The sequence below is a fragment of the Antechinus flavipes genome, chromosome 2, assembly GCF_016432865.1.
Source record: "Antechinus flavipes isolate AdamAnt ecotype Samford, QLD, Australia chromosome 2, AdamAnt_v2, whole genome shotgun sequence".
NCBI lineage: Eukaryota > Metazoa > Chordata > Mammalia > Dasyuromorphia > Dasyuridae > Antechinus > Antechinus flavipes.
The window spans coordinates 219,869,044-219,888,772 of record NC_067399.1 but is presented as its reverse complement, the minus strand read 5'-3'; the positions used below and the strand labels follow the sequence as shown (position 1 = coordinate 219,888,772).

Below are 19,729 nucleotides of genomic sequence, written 5' to 3'. Positions count from 1 at the left end.
GTGTAGATGGATTGTAAAGTAAGTACCAGGGAGTGAGGTATAAGAAGAGTAGAAAGGTTATAGGGATTAAGTTAAAAAATAATTAAATAGACACTAGTAAAAGCTTACCAGAAGAGGTTCTTTTTAAAGCATTCCCCCCTCCACCTTTGTTCCAATTTAGTGAATCACACAATCACAGAATATCAGAGATGAAAAAAGACTTTCAAGATCTTCTAGTCCTATCTTCTTCATTTTATGGAGAAGACAGAAACTCTGAGAGGTAAATGACCTATCCAAGGCCACATACATGGTAAATACTATTTTCCTTACATATGTATTAAAACAACTGCTGTTAACATAAGGATGGAAATTCCCAGTGATCTCACACAGACAACAGTTGTGAATGTCTTTCCAGCCCTTGTCTCAACTATTTTAAAAGTTCTACTTAGGTAAAATTATTTTGCCCGAAATCAGCAGTTGAGGAATCTCTTTTTGTTCTCTTAAATCTCCTTTTATTTGTCCTCTTTTATTTTATTATTATTACTATCTTATTATCTTATTACTACTATCACTTTATTCTCTTAAATATCTTTTTATGTCATTTATCCTCTCATTCTCCATTCTAGCTTCTTATTTTCCTCATCCTAAAAACTCAAGAATGCTGTTTTATTCTTCATCATTATACCTAAACAAATCTTTTTGATGGGCATTTCATTGTTCATCAAGAGAATACAATTGACCTCCCATCGATTATCTTTCCAGGTGTAAGAATAGATTTGTGCTCTCACCTTATGATCATCTAAAACCAATAAATAACAATAATTCATATTTTCATAGTTCTTTGAGAATTAAAAAGTGCTTTCCCCTGTGATATGGAAGTGTAGAATATCCCCCAAATCTTAATGCATTTTAAGGTATTAAAGTATAAACACGATGTATCTTTATCAACAAAGAATCATTCTTTGCAAACTGAAAAAAAGTCCTTTTGTAAACTCCTAACTTTATCCTAGCTAACATGTCTTTGTATATGTATGTGGTGAGAGTGGGAGAGAGAGAGAGAGAAAGAGAAAAAGAAAGAGAGAGAGAGAAAGAGAAAAAGAAAGAGAGAGAGAGAGAGAGAGAGAGAGAGAGAGAGAGAGAGAGAGAGAGAGAGAGCGCTACCATGCGGTTTTTCATTCAAAGTAATGTATCAAAATAAATGAAGAAATGAAAGAATAAATGAATGCAATGCAGTGATGTAGCTTTTATTAAGTAATGCAGTATGCTAGGTACTAGGAATGCAAATTCACAAAACAGTTCCTTTTCTCAAGTTTACGTTTTAATATGTAATCAACACACATAGGGCTGTGGTAACTAAGGAGAGACATTTTGTTCAGGAAATATACTGGGATGTCAGGTGGAGACATAATGGAATAGATTTTTATATCTCTCTAGCAGTAAAAGCAGAGATGATTTAATCATGGTTCCAGACTAAAGGTGATAGATTGGAAAGGGTACCAGGGCTACAAAGTGCTTGGTGATACTGTTGAGAATATGATTGGAGAGAAGGCAGTGAAGTGAAGCATGGTTGAAGCTTTCTTAAAATACTGGGCTAGGAGAGATAATCCTCACTCAGACTATTAGGAACACTAGGGCAGAATTTCCAGAGATGAAGATGGTTGGCAGATCAGCAAAGTTTCTGAGATTGTCTAGAAGGTGGCAGGGGGCGGACAGAAAATGAGCAAAAGAAAAGATTTCCTTTCCTTTGATTGATATATTACTCATATACCCCTAAAATTTCAATCCCAACTATTTATAATAGTTAACAAATCACTTTAAAATAATTTGTCATATTTCATGGGGTATATTATTATTGTTCTAGATCTGCAGCTTTGGTTCCTCATTGTGGCGGTCCAGCCAACCACATGATTACTGTGTGGACTTGGGCAGCTAGTTTGCTGTTGCTCCCTGAGAAGGAATCCTATAATCATTGGGGAGAAGGTGAACAAAAGGATGCATATTTTTGGAAAGAAGTCTAAGTCAACTTTGTATCTTCTCTGTAAGGCTTGATCAACATCTCAGCAATACATGGTGAGCTTGATCCACTAGGATGAAAAGAAAAAAAAAATTATGATTTTCAGGACAATCTTCTTCTTGCATCCCTCCCTCATCTTTACAGACTCAAGAATAAGCTGAAAGTACATTGTAGCTTTTTACATTTGCAAATTCAATTCCCTCATAGTTTTTTGTTTTATCCCATCACGTCCAGAACCCCAATGCAATAGATATTTTGTCATCCTAGGTGCTTACAGTTCTTCTATATCCTTCTTTCTCCCTAACCCCAACTCTAGGAAAGTGATTAGAGAGAAACCACAGTAAGCTTCCCTGGATGCTCATATATTTTTGTTGCCATCTCAGTAGAAGCAGGAAAAGCCAGCATATCAAAGAGATGTGCCTACTGGTCAGGCCTAAAGACTATTTCTTTATCAATCCAACGTGACAAACTCATTGTGCCCAAACTCAGAGATCTTCCTATCCCTCCTTTGTTTATTACTCCAACATAATCTTGTGGTTTATTAAGCCTTTAAGAAAAAAATAAAATCCATCTCTTAAGATTTTAAAGCAGTGCTAACACAAAACAACATATAAAGGTGGTAGTTGAAAAGAGGGGAGCTGCCAGGCTTTGATGTATTGCATAGCACCAGGTTTGTTCATATGTACACAGTGATAAATATCCTTGTATTAAGTCCAAGAAAAACTACCACCTTGCTAAAAGAATATTGGAGCCTGGGTTTTTGAGATTCGAGGCATTGAGCTAGAAAGAAGGAAAAAGGCTTACCTCAGTTTCAGTCAAGTAGAGTCCTTTCCCATCCTTTGAGAGTATATGAAAATCCCCTAGGTAGTGATTGTGGAAAGAGAAAGAGATAGAGAGAGGCAAAAACACACAGAAAAAGAGAGAGAGAGAGAGAGAGAGAGAGAGAGAGAGAGAGAGAGAGAGAGAGAGAGAGAGAGAGAAAGAAAGAGAGAGGAGGGGGAGAAGGGAAAAGGAGGAAAGGGGGAAAGGGGGAGAGAAGGAGGGAAAGGTAAAGGGGAGAGAGGAGGAGAGGGATAAAGGAGGAGAGGGAGAGAGGGGAAGAGGGAGAGAGGGGAAGAGGGAGAAGGGGAGAGGGAGAGGGGGAGAGGAAGAGAGAGAAAAAAGGAGAGATAGAGGAAGAGAGGGAAAGAGGGGGAGAAGGAGAGAGAGAGAAGGGAGAGGGAGAGAGAGGAAGAAGGAGAGGTAGAGGGAGAGAGGGAAAGGGGGGGAGGGGGAGAGGGAAAGGGGAAGAATGAGAGGGAGAGAGGGAGAGGGAGAAAAGAAGAGAGGGAGAGGGGAGAGAGGGAGAGGAGGAGAGGAGGGGGAAGGAAGGGAGGTAGATGGAGATGGGAAGGAGGGAGGAAGGGAGGGAGGGAGGAAGGGAGAGAGAGGGAGAGAGAGAGAGAGAGAGAGAGAGAGAGAGAGAGAGAAGGAGAAGAAGAGGAGAAGGAAGAGGAGGAGGAAGAGGAGGAGGAGGAAGAAGAGGTGAAAGAAGAGGAAGAGGAGAAAGAGGAGGAGGAGGAGAAAGAAGCAGAAGAAAAAAAAAGAAGAAAATGAAGAGTATCAATGAATGATTTTTAAAATGTACAGAAAAAGGAAATTTAGAAGGTCTACCCTTGATAAGTCAGCAGTTTGATAACTAACATATTGAATGCAGTTGCATTTTTAAAAGCTGTGTGATAAATGTTCATAATTTCATGTGCAATCTGTCAATCAATTAATCAACAAATATTTATTAGGGCACTCTCTGAGTGCCAGACATTGTACCAGAAGACAAAAGGAAAAAATAAAACTATACTTGCTTTCAAGGAACTTACATTCTAATGGGAAAAAATAGTGTAGGAGAGAAAAGGGATACTTCATTCAACAGAAGAAAGAAGGAAAAAAGGGCAAGTAGAAGAAATTTTAGAGTTTTATATGCTATTGGAATTCTTAAAAATCTTGATTAAGTACCTTTTTGTTCATTCTCCTTATTATTGCTTTGCTCACATTGTTCCTGCTTAGCACTGCTCATTCTACCTCCCTTTCCATGTAAATCCATCTCTTTATCCTTCCAAAACTCAGTTTAGGTGCATCTCCCCATCCAGAACATGTTCTCTCATGATTCTAAACCATACTCATCTTTCTTCTCCAGATTCCTTTAACAGTTAGAATGGGAGCCACAAAAGATAATACTTGGTTGTCTTCTGTTATGTTTGGCAGTTTATTTTTTATTTCACAACATCAATATTGCCTTCACAACAGACTGTGAGTTCTCTGGCATAAAGGCTCTGTAAATCTTAGATTTCTCTCATGATGTTAAGAAAATCTAGTATAGACCAAGATATTTTGTAGAAAATATTTATTCATTGATGTCAGAATTGTATCCAAAGTCTTTTTCTCTGTTATTGATCTTATGATCAAAGATATACAGCTGGAGAAGGCATGAGAGGCCATATAGTTCAACTTCCCCTTTTAACAGATGATGCAACTGAAGGCCAAAAAAGTTAAATGACTCTAAATCAAATTTCAGTGAGACAGAGAGAGAATGATTAGCCTAGCAGGCATTCAAACTTAGAAGAAAACTAAGATACCTCAGAAAAGTCATTTTTTCTCTCTGTACTTCATTTCCTCATCTCCAAAACTACTGATCCATGAATAGGGGAAGAACTCAGTATCCTAGGAGCTCCTTCAGAATTGATTTAAATTCTGTAAAAGTTTCACTCTTAATCTGTTTTTGAGAATGGGCATTTAAGAATGGAGGGGGCAAAAAAATCCAGCTGAGATTTCTGGGGCAATGAGAGAAGGACTGCTTGATTCTGATTCCTAAGGTCTGAAGTTATTTTATCCAAGGATCAACACTTTCATTCTATTTTTAAGAGGAAGATAACAATATTGATACAATTCATATTACAAGTGACTGCTATTGAGACATTGATATTAAGGAATTTGAAAGAGATTATGAAGGGAAGGGGCACCAGGTAAATCAAGAGGAAGAAGGATGGAGTACTATGACAGGGAGAAAGATGAAGGAATACTGGAGACATCCAACACTAATAAGGACCATTCAGCCCAAATTCAATCACCTGTATTCAATCACCTTATTTTGGTTCTCACTTTCCTTACTTGACTATGAAGGGATCAGACTAGATAGAATTTAAGGTTCCTCCCAGATTTTAAAAAAAAACAAAACAAACTTGACCTTTCAAGAAAAAGCAATTTGCCTATAATTGACTCTATCTCTTCAGCCTAATTGAGAAAGGGTAGCTTATCTCTCTTAAGTACTTTAGAATTGATTGTATGATCTGAACACCCAACATGACATGCCCTCATCAGAAAAGGTGCTGTACTCTATGAGCAAAACAGTACTGAAATAGCTTAGAAGAAATGTGAGATGTGCAGAGTTAGACAATTCGCTCTAAATGTTCATAGTGGCTATTTGTGTCTGCCTTTTGGCAGAGCATTCTGAGCTTGTATTGATTTGATGAACTAAAGTCAGACACACTGTGACTGGACTTGAACATAGTGATTTAATTTTTATCCTCTTCAAGAAAGAAAGACAACAACCAATATCTATAGATATTTCGGATTAGAAAGGCAAGACTTGGCTGGCTCTGCTTTCCTTCCACACAGTCAAGGGCTGAACACTGATCTTTCAAGGTTAGTGAAGTTGATCCCTATTATTGTCTTCTGTTTATCAAACCCAATGTGAAAGAGAGCTTCCCAGAAATTTAACCTTCCTTTTAGCATTACTTACTTGACTTGATTTGAAGTCGAATGAGGAAACAAATCATGTCTGCAAAATATATTTTTCCAGCTCCATCTCCAAACCTAATGGCCATGAGGTTTAGCAGCTCATCATTAATGGCAGGACCTATGAATAGTCCTGAATCATAAAAGAAGATGTTATTGACTCAAGATGAGAATGAGGTAAAGAGGCCAAGCATGATTGATCCTGGCCTTTTTTGCCTTCTAGGGCTTTTAGGAAACTAAGTTGAAACTGAGATTTAGCAACCTTTCCTCACTTCCCTACCACTCCCTTCATTTTAACCTGGTAGGAATCTCCTACATCTCATCCTTGCAACATATGCAATTTGACTTAGCAGAAAATAAAAACCTAGCTTTTGGACCATTAAAAGTCAATGCACATATAACAAATTAATAACAATTTCTTATGGTGACAACTAAGGTGCTTATCAGACAGAACTATTTTCTCACAACTAGAGATGCTGAGGGAGAAAAGCCAATTGCGATAAACATGCCAGCCCATGAGAAAGCTGCCAGGTGCTGAGAGCATCTGAGCCCTGGAAGCCAGTAGAGGTCAGCAGAGGGAAGGAACTTAGTGCAATGCTATCCTCTCTCCTGGGGCTGTCCAGCTTGGCTGGGGTCATCTTCCTTGGAATCTGCCAGCTCAGCCTTTATCCCTTTCTCTTTATGCTGAGTATATCCAAGAGGACAAGAACAACAGTCATATGTGATGAGAGGAGAGGGCAGGGCTGCAATCCGTATGGTTGGAGGAAGTACTCATAGCAATAAGATTACAGAACCATCATAGTCTTGGTTCAATACAAAAGAAAGTCATTGAAAGGATGTTCTAGTTCTGAACTAGCTAGTTATACTGTCTGCATTTTAGTTATCTCATAGAGCTTTGAAAAGCATTGTAGTATAGTGAATGGAGAACTAGCCTCAGTCAAGCAAACTTGGATTCTACAACCCTTGCCACTAACACTATTATATGATCTTGAGCAAGTCATTTAACCTTTTACCTGACACACTGATAAAACAATAATCATTTTGATAACTGGCATTTAAGCAGATTAAAGTGCTTTACAGCCTACAAATAATACTTTTAAAAATTACCCACTTCTCAAATGAGTCTCATAGCAACCTTATGTGAGATAAGCACTGCAAATATGATTATTCCCGTTTTACAGTGAAGAAACTGATGCTCATAGAGGTGAGGTGATTAAACAAGACCTTTTTGTACCTGATTCTTTTATCACTTTCATCAAATCTGAACCCATGAGGTATCCAGAGCCATTCTTCTCTACTTTCCGGAAAATGTCCTTATAAGAGAAAGGAATGAAATTGTTCATTAAATCAAGCAAGAGAAAAATACCAATGTGTGAAGATGACTGGGAGAAGTGTCAATCACTGGGAGAGAAACACAGTTGAGATGAGATTTGGGCCCTGATCTCAAGGCTTTTCTTCATAAGGTATGTAGGCTGGGGCAAATATTATTTATTCTCATCTTAAAGATGATAAAATTGAGAGACATTGAAATGCTTGTCCACAATCATGCAGCAAATGCTAGAACTAGCTCCAGTTAGGTTACTCTATTGAGCATTAGGTTTGAACTCAGGAAGACCAGAGTTCCAATCTAGCCTCAGATACTGTCTATTTCACCCTAAGCAAGTCACTTTACCTCTCTCTGTCTGCTTCAGGTTCTCCCTCTATAAAATGGGCACAATAATATTACATACTTCTTAGTGTTTTGTGGGCATAACTGAAATATTCTTAAAGTGCTCTCTAAATATAAAAATAATTGTTGGTAATATCATGCTACTTCTCTAAAAACTTAAAAGTCAATGAGTATCTAATTGATTTATTATGCTCTGCAAGGTGATTCAGGTCAGTTCCAATGTTCCAATGTTCTTGTGATGGAGAAAGCCACAGAGAGAGGATTGTGGAGACTGAGTATGAATCACAACATAATGTTTTCACTTTCTTATTGTTATTTCCTTGGATTTTGTTTTCTTTCTCATTTTTTCCTTTTGATCTGATTTTTCTTGTGCAGTGTAATAATTGTGGTTATATGTATAGAAGAATTGCACATGTTTAACATATATTGGATTACTTGCCATCTCGGGGAGAGAGTAGGATGGGAGGAAGAAAAAAATTGGAACACAAAGTTTTGCAAAGGTGAATTTTGAAAACTATCTATGCATATGTTTTGAAAATAAAAATTTTTAATTAAAAAAAAAGAATATTATGCTCTGGATAAGAGAAGGCATTGGGTAGTCCCTGTTTCTGACTACAAACTAAAATTATAAGCTTCTCAGTAGAAAGTAAGCACCTTGAGCACCAAGACTATTTTGTTATTTTTTTACCCCCAATGCCTAGTACAATTCCTGGCACATAGTAGGTACTTAATAAAAACTTGTTGATGATTCATGAAGAGTATTTTTATAATACTGCAATGAGACCCAGCTGTGGAAAACAGACAAGGTAGAGATGGGGAATGGAATAAAATAGATAAAGCTCAACAATACATTTAAATCCACCATGGCTGGGCTATCACTGCATGTTCAACAACTTTGATAGTCTTTATTTCCATTTCTCTCTAATTGCTATGTGTTTCCTTGCCCTAATTCCTTCAGAAAAGCTTGCCTTGTTTTGTGCCATTAATATTCTAACTAGACCTGATTCTTTCCAACCTATTTAGCATGACTTATCTATTTCTTTTCCTTGAAGTCATCCAGGAACACCAATGGAGGAATACTGTTCAGGCAAAATACTTGAGAAGGCAGGTTGTAAAACTGAATGCATCTTTGGGGTGGGATACATGCTTTATGGGGAATCAAAATAACATCACAGAAACTATTCGTGGAAAGATGGAAAACTGCTATTTGTTCAAGTCTTGGTATTAACTTTATCCTAAATAAAATATTCTCAATTCAATGAACATTTATAATAATGATGGCATTTAAATAGAGCAATAAAGTTTATAAAGGGTCATTTTTGCTTCATTTGATCCTTACAACAACCCTCTGAAGAAGGAACTATTACCATTCCCATTTTACAAATGAGGAAATGGGCTCTGTGAGGTGAGCTGCCTTGTCAGGAGGTCACACAATCAGTGAGTAGCTGAGATGGGAATTGAACATGTCACCATATATAACTGTCTAATTTTACAATCTGGGAAATTGAATTTGACTTGCCCAAAGTTACACAACTAGATCAAAGATCTAACAAACAACAAGCATTAAGTACCTATCAAGCACTAGGTTCTGGGGATATAATTGCAAATGATAGAGAATCCATACCCTTAAGGAATTTTTGCTATGCTAACTAGTTAGTCACAAGACTGTAATTTAGCCAATTCCTCATCCAGTGTTTTTCCACAATACCAGGACTTAATTGAAGGTCATAAGAATATAGGCCATTACCTGATATTGAAGAAGTTTCTTCCATAGCTGCTCAAATTCTTCTAGGTCAAGATGTCCATTGACCTCAACCTTTGTCAGAAGGGCAGTTAAGGTCAACACTCTCCAGTGTGCTAATGAGTAGGGAGATAGGTTCAAGGTTTGTAATCACTGGAATCATGCTTCAGCCACAAGTTAGATGACTAACAATAGCTAAACAACCCAGATGATCATGAATCAGTTGTATTTCAGTCCAACTCCTAAAATAAACCTGGCTTAAGCTTTATTTCAAAAGAAAGCTAAGAACTAGGGATTTGGATGAAGGAGAAAGCCCACTGAGTCTTCAGCAGGTGCAACAGATTAGTAGATTGGGAGAGATTTTTTTTTTTTTTAATGAATGTCATTAAAATTTATTAAACACATCAGAGTTGGGATGGAAAAACATCTCATCATTCCACCCTGATTTTTTGCACCAATAAAGCCTGAGATGGGAAAACACTTTCCAAAAGCCTTGTATAAATACGTTATCACCATCTTCATATAAACTTCTGAATTATGATTACAAATGCACATTAATGTTTACACCTTTTCATCTCTAAAAGTTCAGTTCTACTTTCATGGCCATCTGAGTTTCATTAAGATTTTAGGAGATACCACACCTTTTCCTTCAAGAATGTTTTTACCTTCTGGGCAGTATAGCCACTGAAAGAAGGATCTAACAGAGCAGGAATAGGGTTGAATTTGAGCTTGGCCTGAATTTGGGCAATGAAGTCATTTTTGCCCCCTTTCCACTTCACCACTATAGCTGCTCACATCAAGAACTATGACTCTTTTATGGTGATCAAAGAAAATCATATTGCCAAAGATGAAGCACTTAACAAAGCAAGATAGGATCTTTCTTTTATAGTTAGGGGAGAGGTCTTTCAGAGAAGGTCATTTTAGGGTCTCAAAGTAGGAAGTAGGAAGTTTATATGTTTATCCCCTCCCCCTGCTGTCTTCATCAAATAAAACACCTCTTATATTTGAAGGTGAGAATAGGTCATACTGTCCAATGGAGTGGACAGCAAATCATGGCTTAAATAATACATCTCTGAGAGAAATTTGAGAGGTGAGAATATGACTGCTTAAAAAACTGTAAACTATAGGGTTGGACTAGATGGCGTCTGATGTTCCTTCTACCTAGAAATAGATGATCTTATGAGTTAATCTAAAGATTAGAGTGATATTGTCAACATATTACATCTTCCAAGAATCTTTACATTTTAAGCACTATATTGAGTTACAGAAGTTCCCACTCATTGTATGAGGAATTTTTGTACACACATGTCTTTTATCTCCAGTTTTCCCTTGTATCCATAGAAGTATCTCTATCTCTGCTCCTATCTTTTGGTTGTGTTTAGTCTCCTTTCTCCAATTAGAATGCCCCTCCCCCTTCAGCTAATAGCTACTAGCTTTAAAGCTGAAAGGGGCCTCAGTGGCCACTCAGTTCAAAGACATCATTTTAAAGATGATAAAATTGAAACCCTTGGAGATTCAGTGACTTTGAGTGGTGTATTGAAGGGAGCATTTGAACTAAAAACCTCCAGAAACAGACAGTGTTATTTTTCACTTTACCAATTGTGCCTTCAATTCAATATGTTTAAAATTAATCATTATCCTTACTAATCCACAATTAACTTCAACTCTTCATTCTCAATAGTAGGAGATACACTCAACTGATTAGATCTTAGAGCACAACTGTGGACATAATCAATCAAGATTCATTCTCTCATATAAGTACTTAAGACAACTGATTATTGAGAAATGGAATTAGTCCTGAATTTCTCACATGAAGCTTCTTTGGGAATATCAAAATAGAATTAACTTTAGAGTGAAGTGAAATAATGGAAACAAACGGCACAAAGGATACGTCCATCAGAGCCACAATACTTCGGCACTCATCAAAGGTGAAGTTTCTTCCTAGGGATTCAGAAGAGTTATCTGAGGAAAGAAAAAGAACACAATGATGGGAAAAGAGGAAGCAAGACCATATTTTCTAGGGTATAATAGGTGATATCCTAACCCATCAAGCATCTCTTACTTTTAAGGAGTTCTTTGTTGAGAAGGCTTTGTAGCTGTGAGGCATCAATATCTGTACCCTAAAGCAAAAAAGAGAAGAAAGTTGGAATAACAATAACAATGATTATTAAAAATACTGTTTATCATTTGTCTGACACATAGCACCTGATTTGCTATAGAAGAATCAAGTATTCCAAGGAATTAATTCATATTGTACATGGAGTCCTTGAGGCCCAAGCTAAGCCCTTCTTCCATTGTGCTGTTTTTCCTAGCGACAGGGATCTCAAACTTCTGTGAAATCTCTATTCCCAAAGCATTTACTAGATGATTGATCTTTTGTCACTTAATATTGTCTTAAAGTATGATACCTTTTCTCCTTTTAGTTAATTTAAAGGCAATGTACATTTTAAAATTTTTCATCTGTGCCAGCTACCTACTGGATTCTGAAGATTCAAAGACAAAAATGAAAAAGTTCCTGATTTCAAAAAGTAAGCATTGTCCTAGAGTGGTAAAAAGTGTACACAAGTGTGTAAAAATACATTAATCTGAAGAGGAAGGAAACTTAAAACTAGAGATTAAAGAAAGTATACATAAAAAGGAGCTCTATCTTACACTGTTTTGCATTTTCCATATCTATTGAAGTACTAATGACAAATAAAAAGGCACTTAAAATGTCTTGTTGATTACTCTAGCATTCTCATTATACAGGTGGAAAATTCAGGCCTTACAAAAGGACAAGTTTATTCAGCTTCTTTCACTGTTCTATTTCTTAGCAAAGAGCAATGATCTGTGGTAATCAATGAAATCCAGTCTTATCTTGCCCTGATTTGCATAACATCTAGAAAGGAAAAGGGAACAAACCTAAGAGAATACTAGCATGCATATCTCTCCTCATTTTTGATTAATCTTGTTGTTGAGCCTATCTCTTTTCAGGGAAACTAGAGCTATTATTTTAGGGAACTAAAATTGACTAAGTAAACATGTCAGATTCTTCTTTGTTGTTGTCTATGTTACCTTTTAGCAAATCTCTCCTGTGACATTCCCTACGTGACTTTTAGGCATAGCACCCAAGCTCCTTGGGAAACAGTTTCTTAAAACTCCTGTGAATGAATGCAACTTGACTAGCAAGGTAGGAATCAGTTACTGCAACACTGTGTGATGTTGGTACTTTCTAAAATCAGTCTGCTTGTGTTGGAAATGTTTCCGATCAAGGGGAAAAAGATTCAAGGAATACTGTTAATTGCTTGTTGTTGTTTAATTATCCCATCCTATGCCAAGTCATTCATTCAATTCCTGTAGAAACTTAATGATATGCCATTTCTCTGTAGCATTTAGCAGCCTGAACAATGTTGGAAATGAGGGAAATGATAAAACTATGCTGTCAGAGATATATTATATTTTTTGGTCTTAAGCAATGATAGAAATTCAAGAGATTTTTTTTTTTTCTGTGACTTTTTTCTCTGTCATTTTATAGAATTCTGAATTCAGGGTACTGTACCTGTTGCACATATCTGTTGAAAATGCTCTCATAATTCTGGTCTTGTAGAAGATTCTCCTAGGTGAAAAAATGAAAAAAATATTTATTATGTGCTTACTATATGACAAAGTATGCTAATAAAAAGGGATACCAACACAAAGAGAGACAGTCCCTACTCTCAAGCAGTTTATATGATTTAAGAAAAGTAAACTCTGGGAAAGATGATAGATTTAGAGCTGGAAAGGACCTTAGAAATAATTTAATCTGAAGCTCTAATTATACAATTGAGGAAACCAAGACCCAGAAGTATTAAATGACTTGTCAAAATCATATGGATAGTAAGTGATAGAATCTGGACTTAAACTATTATCCTGTGACCCTAAGTTCAAGCACTTTTCCCATTGTTCTACTCAATTTCACTAGGGACAAACAAACCTCATGCCTGTTCTGAGCCAGTCTAACTGGGCAGGTTGCTCTCTTATACATTGCTACGGATGTTCATCTACTATTATAGATAAGGATATTAAGCTCCAGGGAAGAAAAAAGTCGGGCCTTAGGCTATGTAGATTTAGAAATGAAAACATGATCAAGAGAGATGATTCTTGCCCTACTCTTGCCAAGTATCTATTCCAAAGATTCTAGTAGCCATCTTTTATTTTTCTTTCTGTATTCTCTCCTTTGATATTCATGTTTGCTCCCATGGACTCAACTATTCCTTCTATTAAGATGACTGCAAAATGTACCAAAATGGAGTCCATTATCTTTTCCTCAAATTCATTCTTTCTCATGTTACTATTTCAAAATCTTGGTGTTATTTTCAACTCTTCTTCATTCCTCACCTCTGAAATCTACTTTGTTGCCAAATTCTATCAGTTCTTCTATACAAGCCCTCTCATATCTTTCTCCTTTTCTTTATCACCATCTTCATCTGGGAATGTGTGTGAGTTTTTATTTGCACTTCCCTAAACTGGTGATGGAATCTTTTCTTAATAGGTCTTTTTGCTCTTCCAAACACAAATCGCAGGCATTTATTCTTTAGCATCAATCTACTTATGCCAATCCTCTTTTCAAAATCTTTCAAAAGTTATTTGTTGCCTACCAAAAAATTTCAAACTTCTTTTTCTGATATGCAAAGCCCACCAAAATTTGGTGATACCCTAACTTTTCAGTCTCATTTACTGATACTTTTCTCTAGCTATTCTGCTCTAGCCAAACTCCAGCTAAAACAGCATGCCCCATGATTTTCCACTTCTAGCTTTTTCTTCATGGTATTCCTTCCTTCTCTCTCCCCTGCCACTGCTCCCTCTTCCTTACTTTATAAACTAGCATCCCTCCTTTAATACACAAATTAAATGTCACATTTTCTACAAAAACCTCCTTTCCTGCCTTATTCACTCCACTTAGCTCTTATGTAGCACTTTATGTTCCCCTATTTAATGCATGTATCCCATTTTTGTGCATATAACTTATTTTATAAACAGATTATTTTAAATACTCCTCTACTACTCTAAGCTCCATGAAGGCAGGGATTGTATTTTATTTTGACTTTTTATATCCCTCAGGGTCATACACAGTGCTCTGCAGATAGTAGATGCTTAAGAAATGGTGATTGGATTAAACTGTCAAATGACATCATTAGCTCATTATAGCCTCTCATATTGTCAGTAAGGAGAATGAACGAAAATAAAAACATAAGCTTCTGGAAATTAGGATGATGTCCAGTGATTTCTCAGCCCAGACTCTCACTGCCTACTTACCTTAAAAATCTTCAATTTGAAGTTTCCAAGTAGATCCCTAGAAAATCAGTGAAGAAAATCAATAAGAGGATGACCATTCTGTTTTAATATGGGGGTTAGAAAGAGACTTCTAGGTGGCCATCCAGTTTATAAAACCAGGAATGTTTAGGCATTTAACTCAGTTGCTCACTTAGACTACCTATAATTTTCCAGAACAGAAAAAGAACTGCAAATTTTGCTGAGGTCAGGGAATATATGGATTATTATATATCATTAATTAATGTTTTTAAACCTAGTTTTATTTGGTCTAACCCAAAATCCTTATGGTAAAAGTCAGGCTGATCTCAGAGACAGAATGAAAGATTCTTTCCCTCACAGAAGGATGATTATAAATAATGCTTAAATCCCACTTGTTTTGGTTCCTCTCAACTATTGTATTGGGTCCTTCTAAAACTTATATCTTGGTTTTCCAAAATGATGGGATCTTAGACTTACCTGCCAATAAACAGCTCAAACTACTCTACTCTTGGAGACTACCAACTGCCTACATGAGACCAATCAAACCAATATTCTTATGCCTTTGTTGGAACTCTATCAATTACAACCTCACAGACTTGTGTAGTGAACCACATCTTTTTGACTCTAAATCTTTACTGAATGACTTAATAAGTTTCTTTCTAAATTTCAGATTCTGGAGTTTGTTCTTGTGAACAACAACTGTTTCTTTTTTCTTTATATGATCAGCCTTTGCACAATGCAAAGCCTTGTAGGAGCTTAATAGGACTGTGAAATCAAAGATTCAGACTTGGAAAGGATCACAAAAGTCAAATCTCATTTTACATATGAAGAAACTGAGGCATGAAGAGATTAAGTGATAACTATAGATTGCATTTATAGGGAACTTTAAGTTTGCAAAATGCTTTAAAAATATTATTTCATTTGATCCTTACAATAACCTTAAGAGGTAGGTGCTATTATATACTCCCATGTTACAGAAGAGAAAGAAGTTAAGTGATCTAACTATATTCACAAAATTCTAAAGTGTTTGAGTCTGGGATTGAACTCCAGTCTTTCTGACTCTATGATACTCCATTGTTGAAAAATTTCATTTGTCTGCAGTCACACAGCATTTCCATATTTAGATGAAATTTGACCCCAAGTCTTCCTGACCATGATACATGTTGAAATGAATTAACTGAAATATTATAGGAAAGGAAGTTATGGAAGAATATTATAGAAAAGAAGCCTGGGAAACTCTTTTTACTAGTTTCCTACAATATGGCACACTCCCTAGAAGAATTCCTTTCTATCTCTATCTTCCTAGTCCCAGGCCTGGAATCATAGGAACTTGTTCAGCCTATTAAGAAGAATGGCTTAGAGTGAGGAAGACCTGAATTCAAATCCCAACTCTATTATTCATCAGTGGTATGATCTTGTGCAAGTTTTTGCCTATATCATGAATGTAATAGAGTCATAGAACCATCAATTTATAGCTGAAAGGGACCTCTCTCTGCCTCCATTTCTTCTTCTTCTTCTTCTTTTTCTTCTTTTTCTTCTGTAAAATGAGGACATTAGAGAGTCTCTGAGGTCTCTTCTAGCTTTAGATCTATAACCCTATGGGTTGTTAGAGTTTTGATTCTTACCCCACTAAATCGGCTTTATTACATCTATATTTTCGATATTTGTAGGAGATACAATGTGTTATAGTTGACAGAGAGCTTGACTTAGAGTTAGGAAGGTCTGGGTTTAAATATCTACTTAGGTATCTACTAAGGGAGTGACTCCCAAAGAAGTTAGTTGATTTCTTTGGACCTCAGTTCCTTCCTGGGTAAAACAAAGGAGTTTGATTTGATGATCCTGAAAGTCCCTTCCAACTCAAACTCTCTGACTTTATAAACATTTAAATCCATTTCCCCTTTGGCCCATTATAGATCAGAATAAATTCACCTGTTGGTATTCTGATGTTTCAGAAATATTCGAAGGTAAAAGTTCAATCCTCTGTCATTTGTGGGGACCACCACATAGGTACCACAGTCCAGGTGGAAGTATCCTGTGTAATTCCAGTTGGACCTAATAAACTCTCCATAGAGAGGACGTGTCAATTTAAAATGCATTGGATTCCATGCCTTGTGGAGAACAGAAGACTGAAGAAAAAAAGGACAAGAGTGGGAATAAATCACTTTATCTACTTAGGAACTAGGTTTAAGATGTTCCTAGGAATCCCCTTGATTCATTAGTGCAATATAAACATGTTTGGCCAAAGAATCATTGAAATGTCCATCTAGCAATCTAGCTAAGATAGTTATTTCTTAAAGATAATACAAATAAAATCAAAGGAAATATGGCCAGTAATTGAATTTGGAATTTCAATAAATGAATTTTCTGCCACCACTTTCCTTGTCCCACTATATTTGCTCTGTAATGGATTTGTTTTCATTCCATCTACTATTCTATCTTGTTTTTCTTGCTGCCTCTAATGAAATAATGTAAATCATGAAACAATTAAGATAATTCTGAGGTACCACTTCACACTTGTCAGACTGACTAAGATGACAGGAAATAGAAATGATAAATTTTGGAAGGGATGTGGGAAAACTGGGACACTAATACATTGTTGGTGGAGTTGTGAACTGATCCAACCATTCAGAGAGCAATACCAGCCTTCCCACTTGGGCTCTTGTTCCTATTTACTATTGGTTCCTCCATAAGTTTATCTTCTCAGTCATCCTTAATCTGTCTCATTTATAACTCCATATTCACATCTGTAAGATGAGAGGACAGGAGGATGAACTAGCTAATTTCTAAGGTCAGTTCTAGCTTTAGAACTAGAATCTTTGAATCTTTTGGACTGGGGATATTTACCCTGGAAGAGAAAAGACTCAAAGATGGTATAATAGCTATTTTCCCCCTGGGTTTCAGTTTTCATTTCTGAAAACAAAGGTGTTGAAAAATGATCTCTTGGAGAGAGAAGCAGAGTTACTGAGCAGTGCGCTGTGTGGAGGGAGATTACCCACATGGAAATTGTTTATGATCCATTCTATCCTCTGGACTTTCTGCATCTTCTCTGGACTGTCCAATCTCCAATATGCAGAGAAACTTATTTGGTCAGAACATAATTACTATCTGGTCTTTCCATCTGTCATGAATTGAACATGAGTCCTCCTTTATAATTTATCTCTCCCATTAGAATTTGAGCTTTTTCTGCTTTCTATTTGTATCCCTAGTGCTTAGCACAATGTTAGGTATATCATAAAATTTTAATTTCATAATATATAATCTTTATGGTCTTCTCCCAACTCTAACATTTTATAGTTCTATGATTCTTTGTTCAGTTATTCAGAAAACATTCAGAAAGGAAACTTAGAAGCCTAAGATATGACCTATTAACATTTCTTTTCATGACTACTCCATAAGATAGTGAAATGCCCGGAAAATATGAACCACAAATCTGAGTAATTCCATCCGTACGTGGTATACTTCAAAAAGTGGCATCTGGTTAGACTGGACGCTGATGGAGACTACCACGTTGATACCTTCCATGGATTCTGTCACACTGAAAAAGTACTGATGCAGATTGCTGAAGGCATCTAAATAAAAGAGAACAATACATACAATCAGCCCTTGACCTTCCTATGTTAACTCCTGCTCACTAGATCAATGAGCTCATTGTGACAGGAGTATATACTGCATTAGATTAATCACTCTGTCTTCCTTTGTGTTTGTGTTTGTATATGTGTGCATGTGCCTGTGCATGTGTGTGCTTGTGTGTGTGTGTGTGTGTGTATGTGTGTGTGTGTGCACATAGGCAGGAAACATTCAGAGTCTGGTGTGTAATGAACTTGAAACAGAAAACTCCCCTGATAGAGACAATGGGAAATAAGTGTTGTACTTGTGACTGGCGTTAGCATTTTACTTAAATGTAATCACCAGAAAATTGAAATATGTTTAAATTAATTTAGCATTAGTGAATGCCAAGAACAACAGTAATAAAGATAAATATGTAGTTCTAGCAGGAAAAAGATATATCAATTAGAGAGGCAACTTAATACAGCATAAACATTAATGAATTTAGGATCAGAAGAACTTGATTCAAATTCTATTCCTTTCACTTGCTATCTGTTTGGACAAGTCACAAAACTCTCTGGATTTCAATTTTTGAATCTGAAAAAAGAGGGAGTTAGAATACTGAGCATCAGAAGTGTTTTCTGTCTATAAATCCTGTGATAGGAAACTGTATGACAGCTCAGACCCTAGGAATGAGGTGCTAAGGCAATAACAGGACAGAATATACTAAGGAGATCCTTCCCACATTTTGCCTTCTTTGGCTATTCCATAATTAAACAGATACAATTTTTGTTCTCTAGTAATTGGTTGACATGGTAACTTATTAATCAGACTCAAGTAAGTTATATTACTGTTGTATTCTATCATATCATGGTACTTGGTCCTTGATTTTTCAAATGCAAGGATTCCTAGAGCCAAGTGGCATAGTGGATAGAGCATTAGACTCAAAGTCAAGGTGACTTGAGTTGAAATGTAGCCTCAGATCTGTGCAGTCACTTAACCTATTTGACTCCATTTCCTTGATGTTGAATTGGAATTTTTTAGCATCTATCTTGTAGGGTCGGGGCAATAATATTTATAAAATGCTTAGTACAGTGTCTGACCCCATAGCAGGCAATATCTAAATATTATATTAAATATCATTATAATTATTATGCTAAAAATGTCAAATTCCAGACCCCAAAGTAGGGTAAGGAATTTGCTTTGAGATAATCATCTGATCAAACCATTTCTGAATAAAATTTATTGTGTGACTGACATCTTTTTTGCTCACAATTGCTGTTACCCAACTTTTCATGCCAGCAAAGATCCTTTTATTTAATTTCTAGTCATTCTTCTTGAAGTCAATAAATAGCCAATTTACAGATGGCCTGTAATGCTTCTTTACTCTGTCTATTCAAATACTTACCAGAGCTACTATATTGCATAATAGATTTTTTAATTTTTTGGACTTTATATGGACTTTGGCACCATTCTACATTTTCCAGATTTCTATCATTCATTATTATTGGCTTTCGATAGCAAATAACCATGTTGGTAAATATCTCCTGGAAATCTTGAAAGGACATCCTATGAAAAACAAATGCACACGGTAAATTAAGAATGTGAGTGATATCTTTTATATTATTTGGACAATTTATTTCTTACTTGAAAATAACATTGGAGCCCAGGATATCTTTACTAGACATGAACGTAAAGCTGAGAAGAGTCCCTGAAAGGATGTGGTCTGGCAAAAGCC

The 19,729-nt window shown here is 36.2% G+C and overlaps 1 protein-coding gene across 1 annotated transcript; it reads right to left on the bottom strand.

Moving 5' to 3' along the window:
• Nucleotides 1-1,207: 1,207 nt before the first annotated feature.
• LOC127546541 (calpain-13-like) lies at nt 1,208-19,523 on the bottom strand. The gene is made up of 12 exons (XM_051973597.1): nt 19,400-19,523; nt 17,896-18,014; nt 16,375-16,571; nt 14,449-14,485; nt 12,713-12,769; nt 11,237-11,294; nt 11,066-11,136; nt 9,181-9,249; nt 6,999-7,077; nt 5,769-5,897; nt 2,798-2,853; nt 1,208-2,063 (listed from the first exon to the last, which is right to left on the bottom strand). The coding sequence occupies exons 1-12, from the start codon at nt 19,521-19,523 to the stop codon at nt 2,037-2,039; spliced, it is 1,023 nt and encodes a 340-aa protein (XP_051829557.1). The 3' UTR covers nt 1,208-2,036.
• Nucleotides 19,524-19,729: the final 206 nt, after the last annotated feature.

Excerpts from the sequence above, each read along its gene's own strand:
- LOC127546541 (XM_051973597.1), bottom strand. The coding sequence starts at position 19,523 with ATGGTTATTTGCTATCGAAAGCCAATAATAATGAATGATAGAAATCTG. Across the intron at positions 16,572-17,895 it reads CACTTTTTGAAGTATACCAC|TCTTCTGTTCTCCACAAGGC; the intron begins GTACGGATGGAA and ends TTTTTTCTTCAG. Across the intron at positions 14,486-16,374 it reads AAACATCAGAATACCAACAG|GGATCTACTTGGAAACTTCA; the intron begins GTGAATTTATTC and ends CTGATTTTCTAG.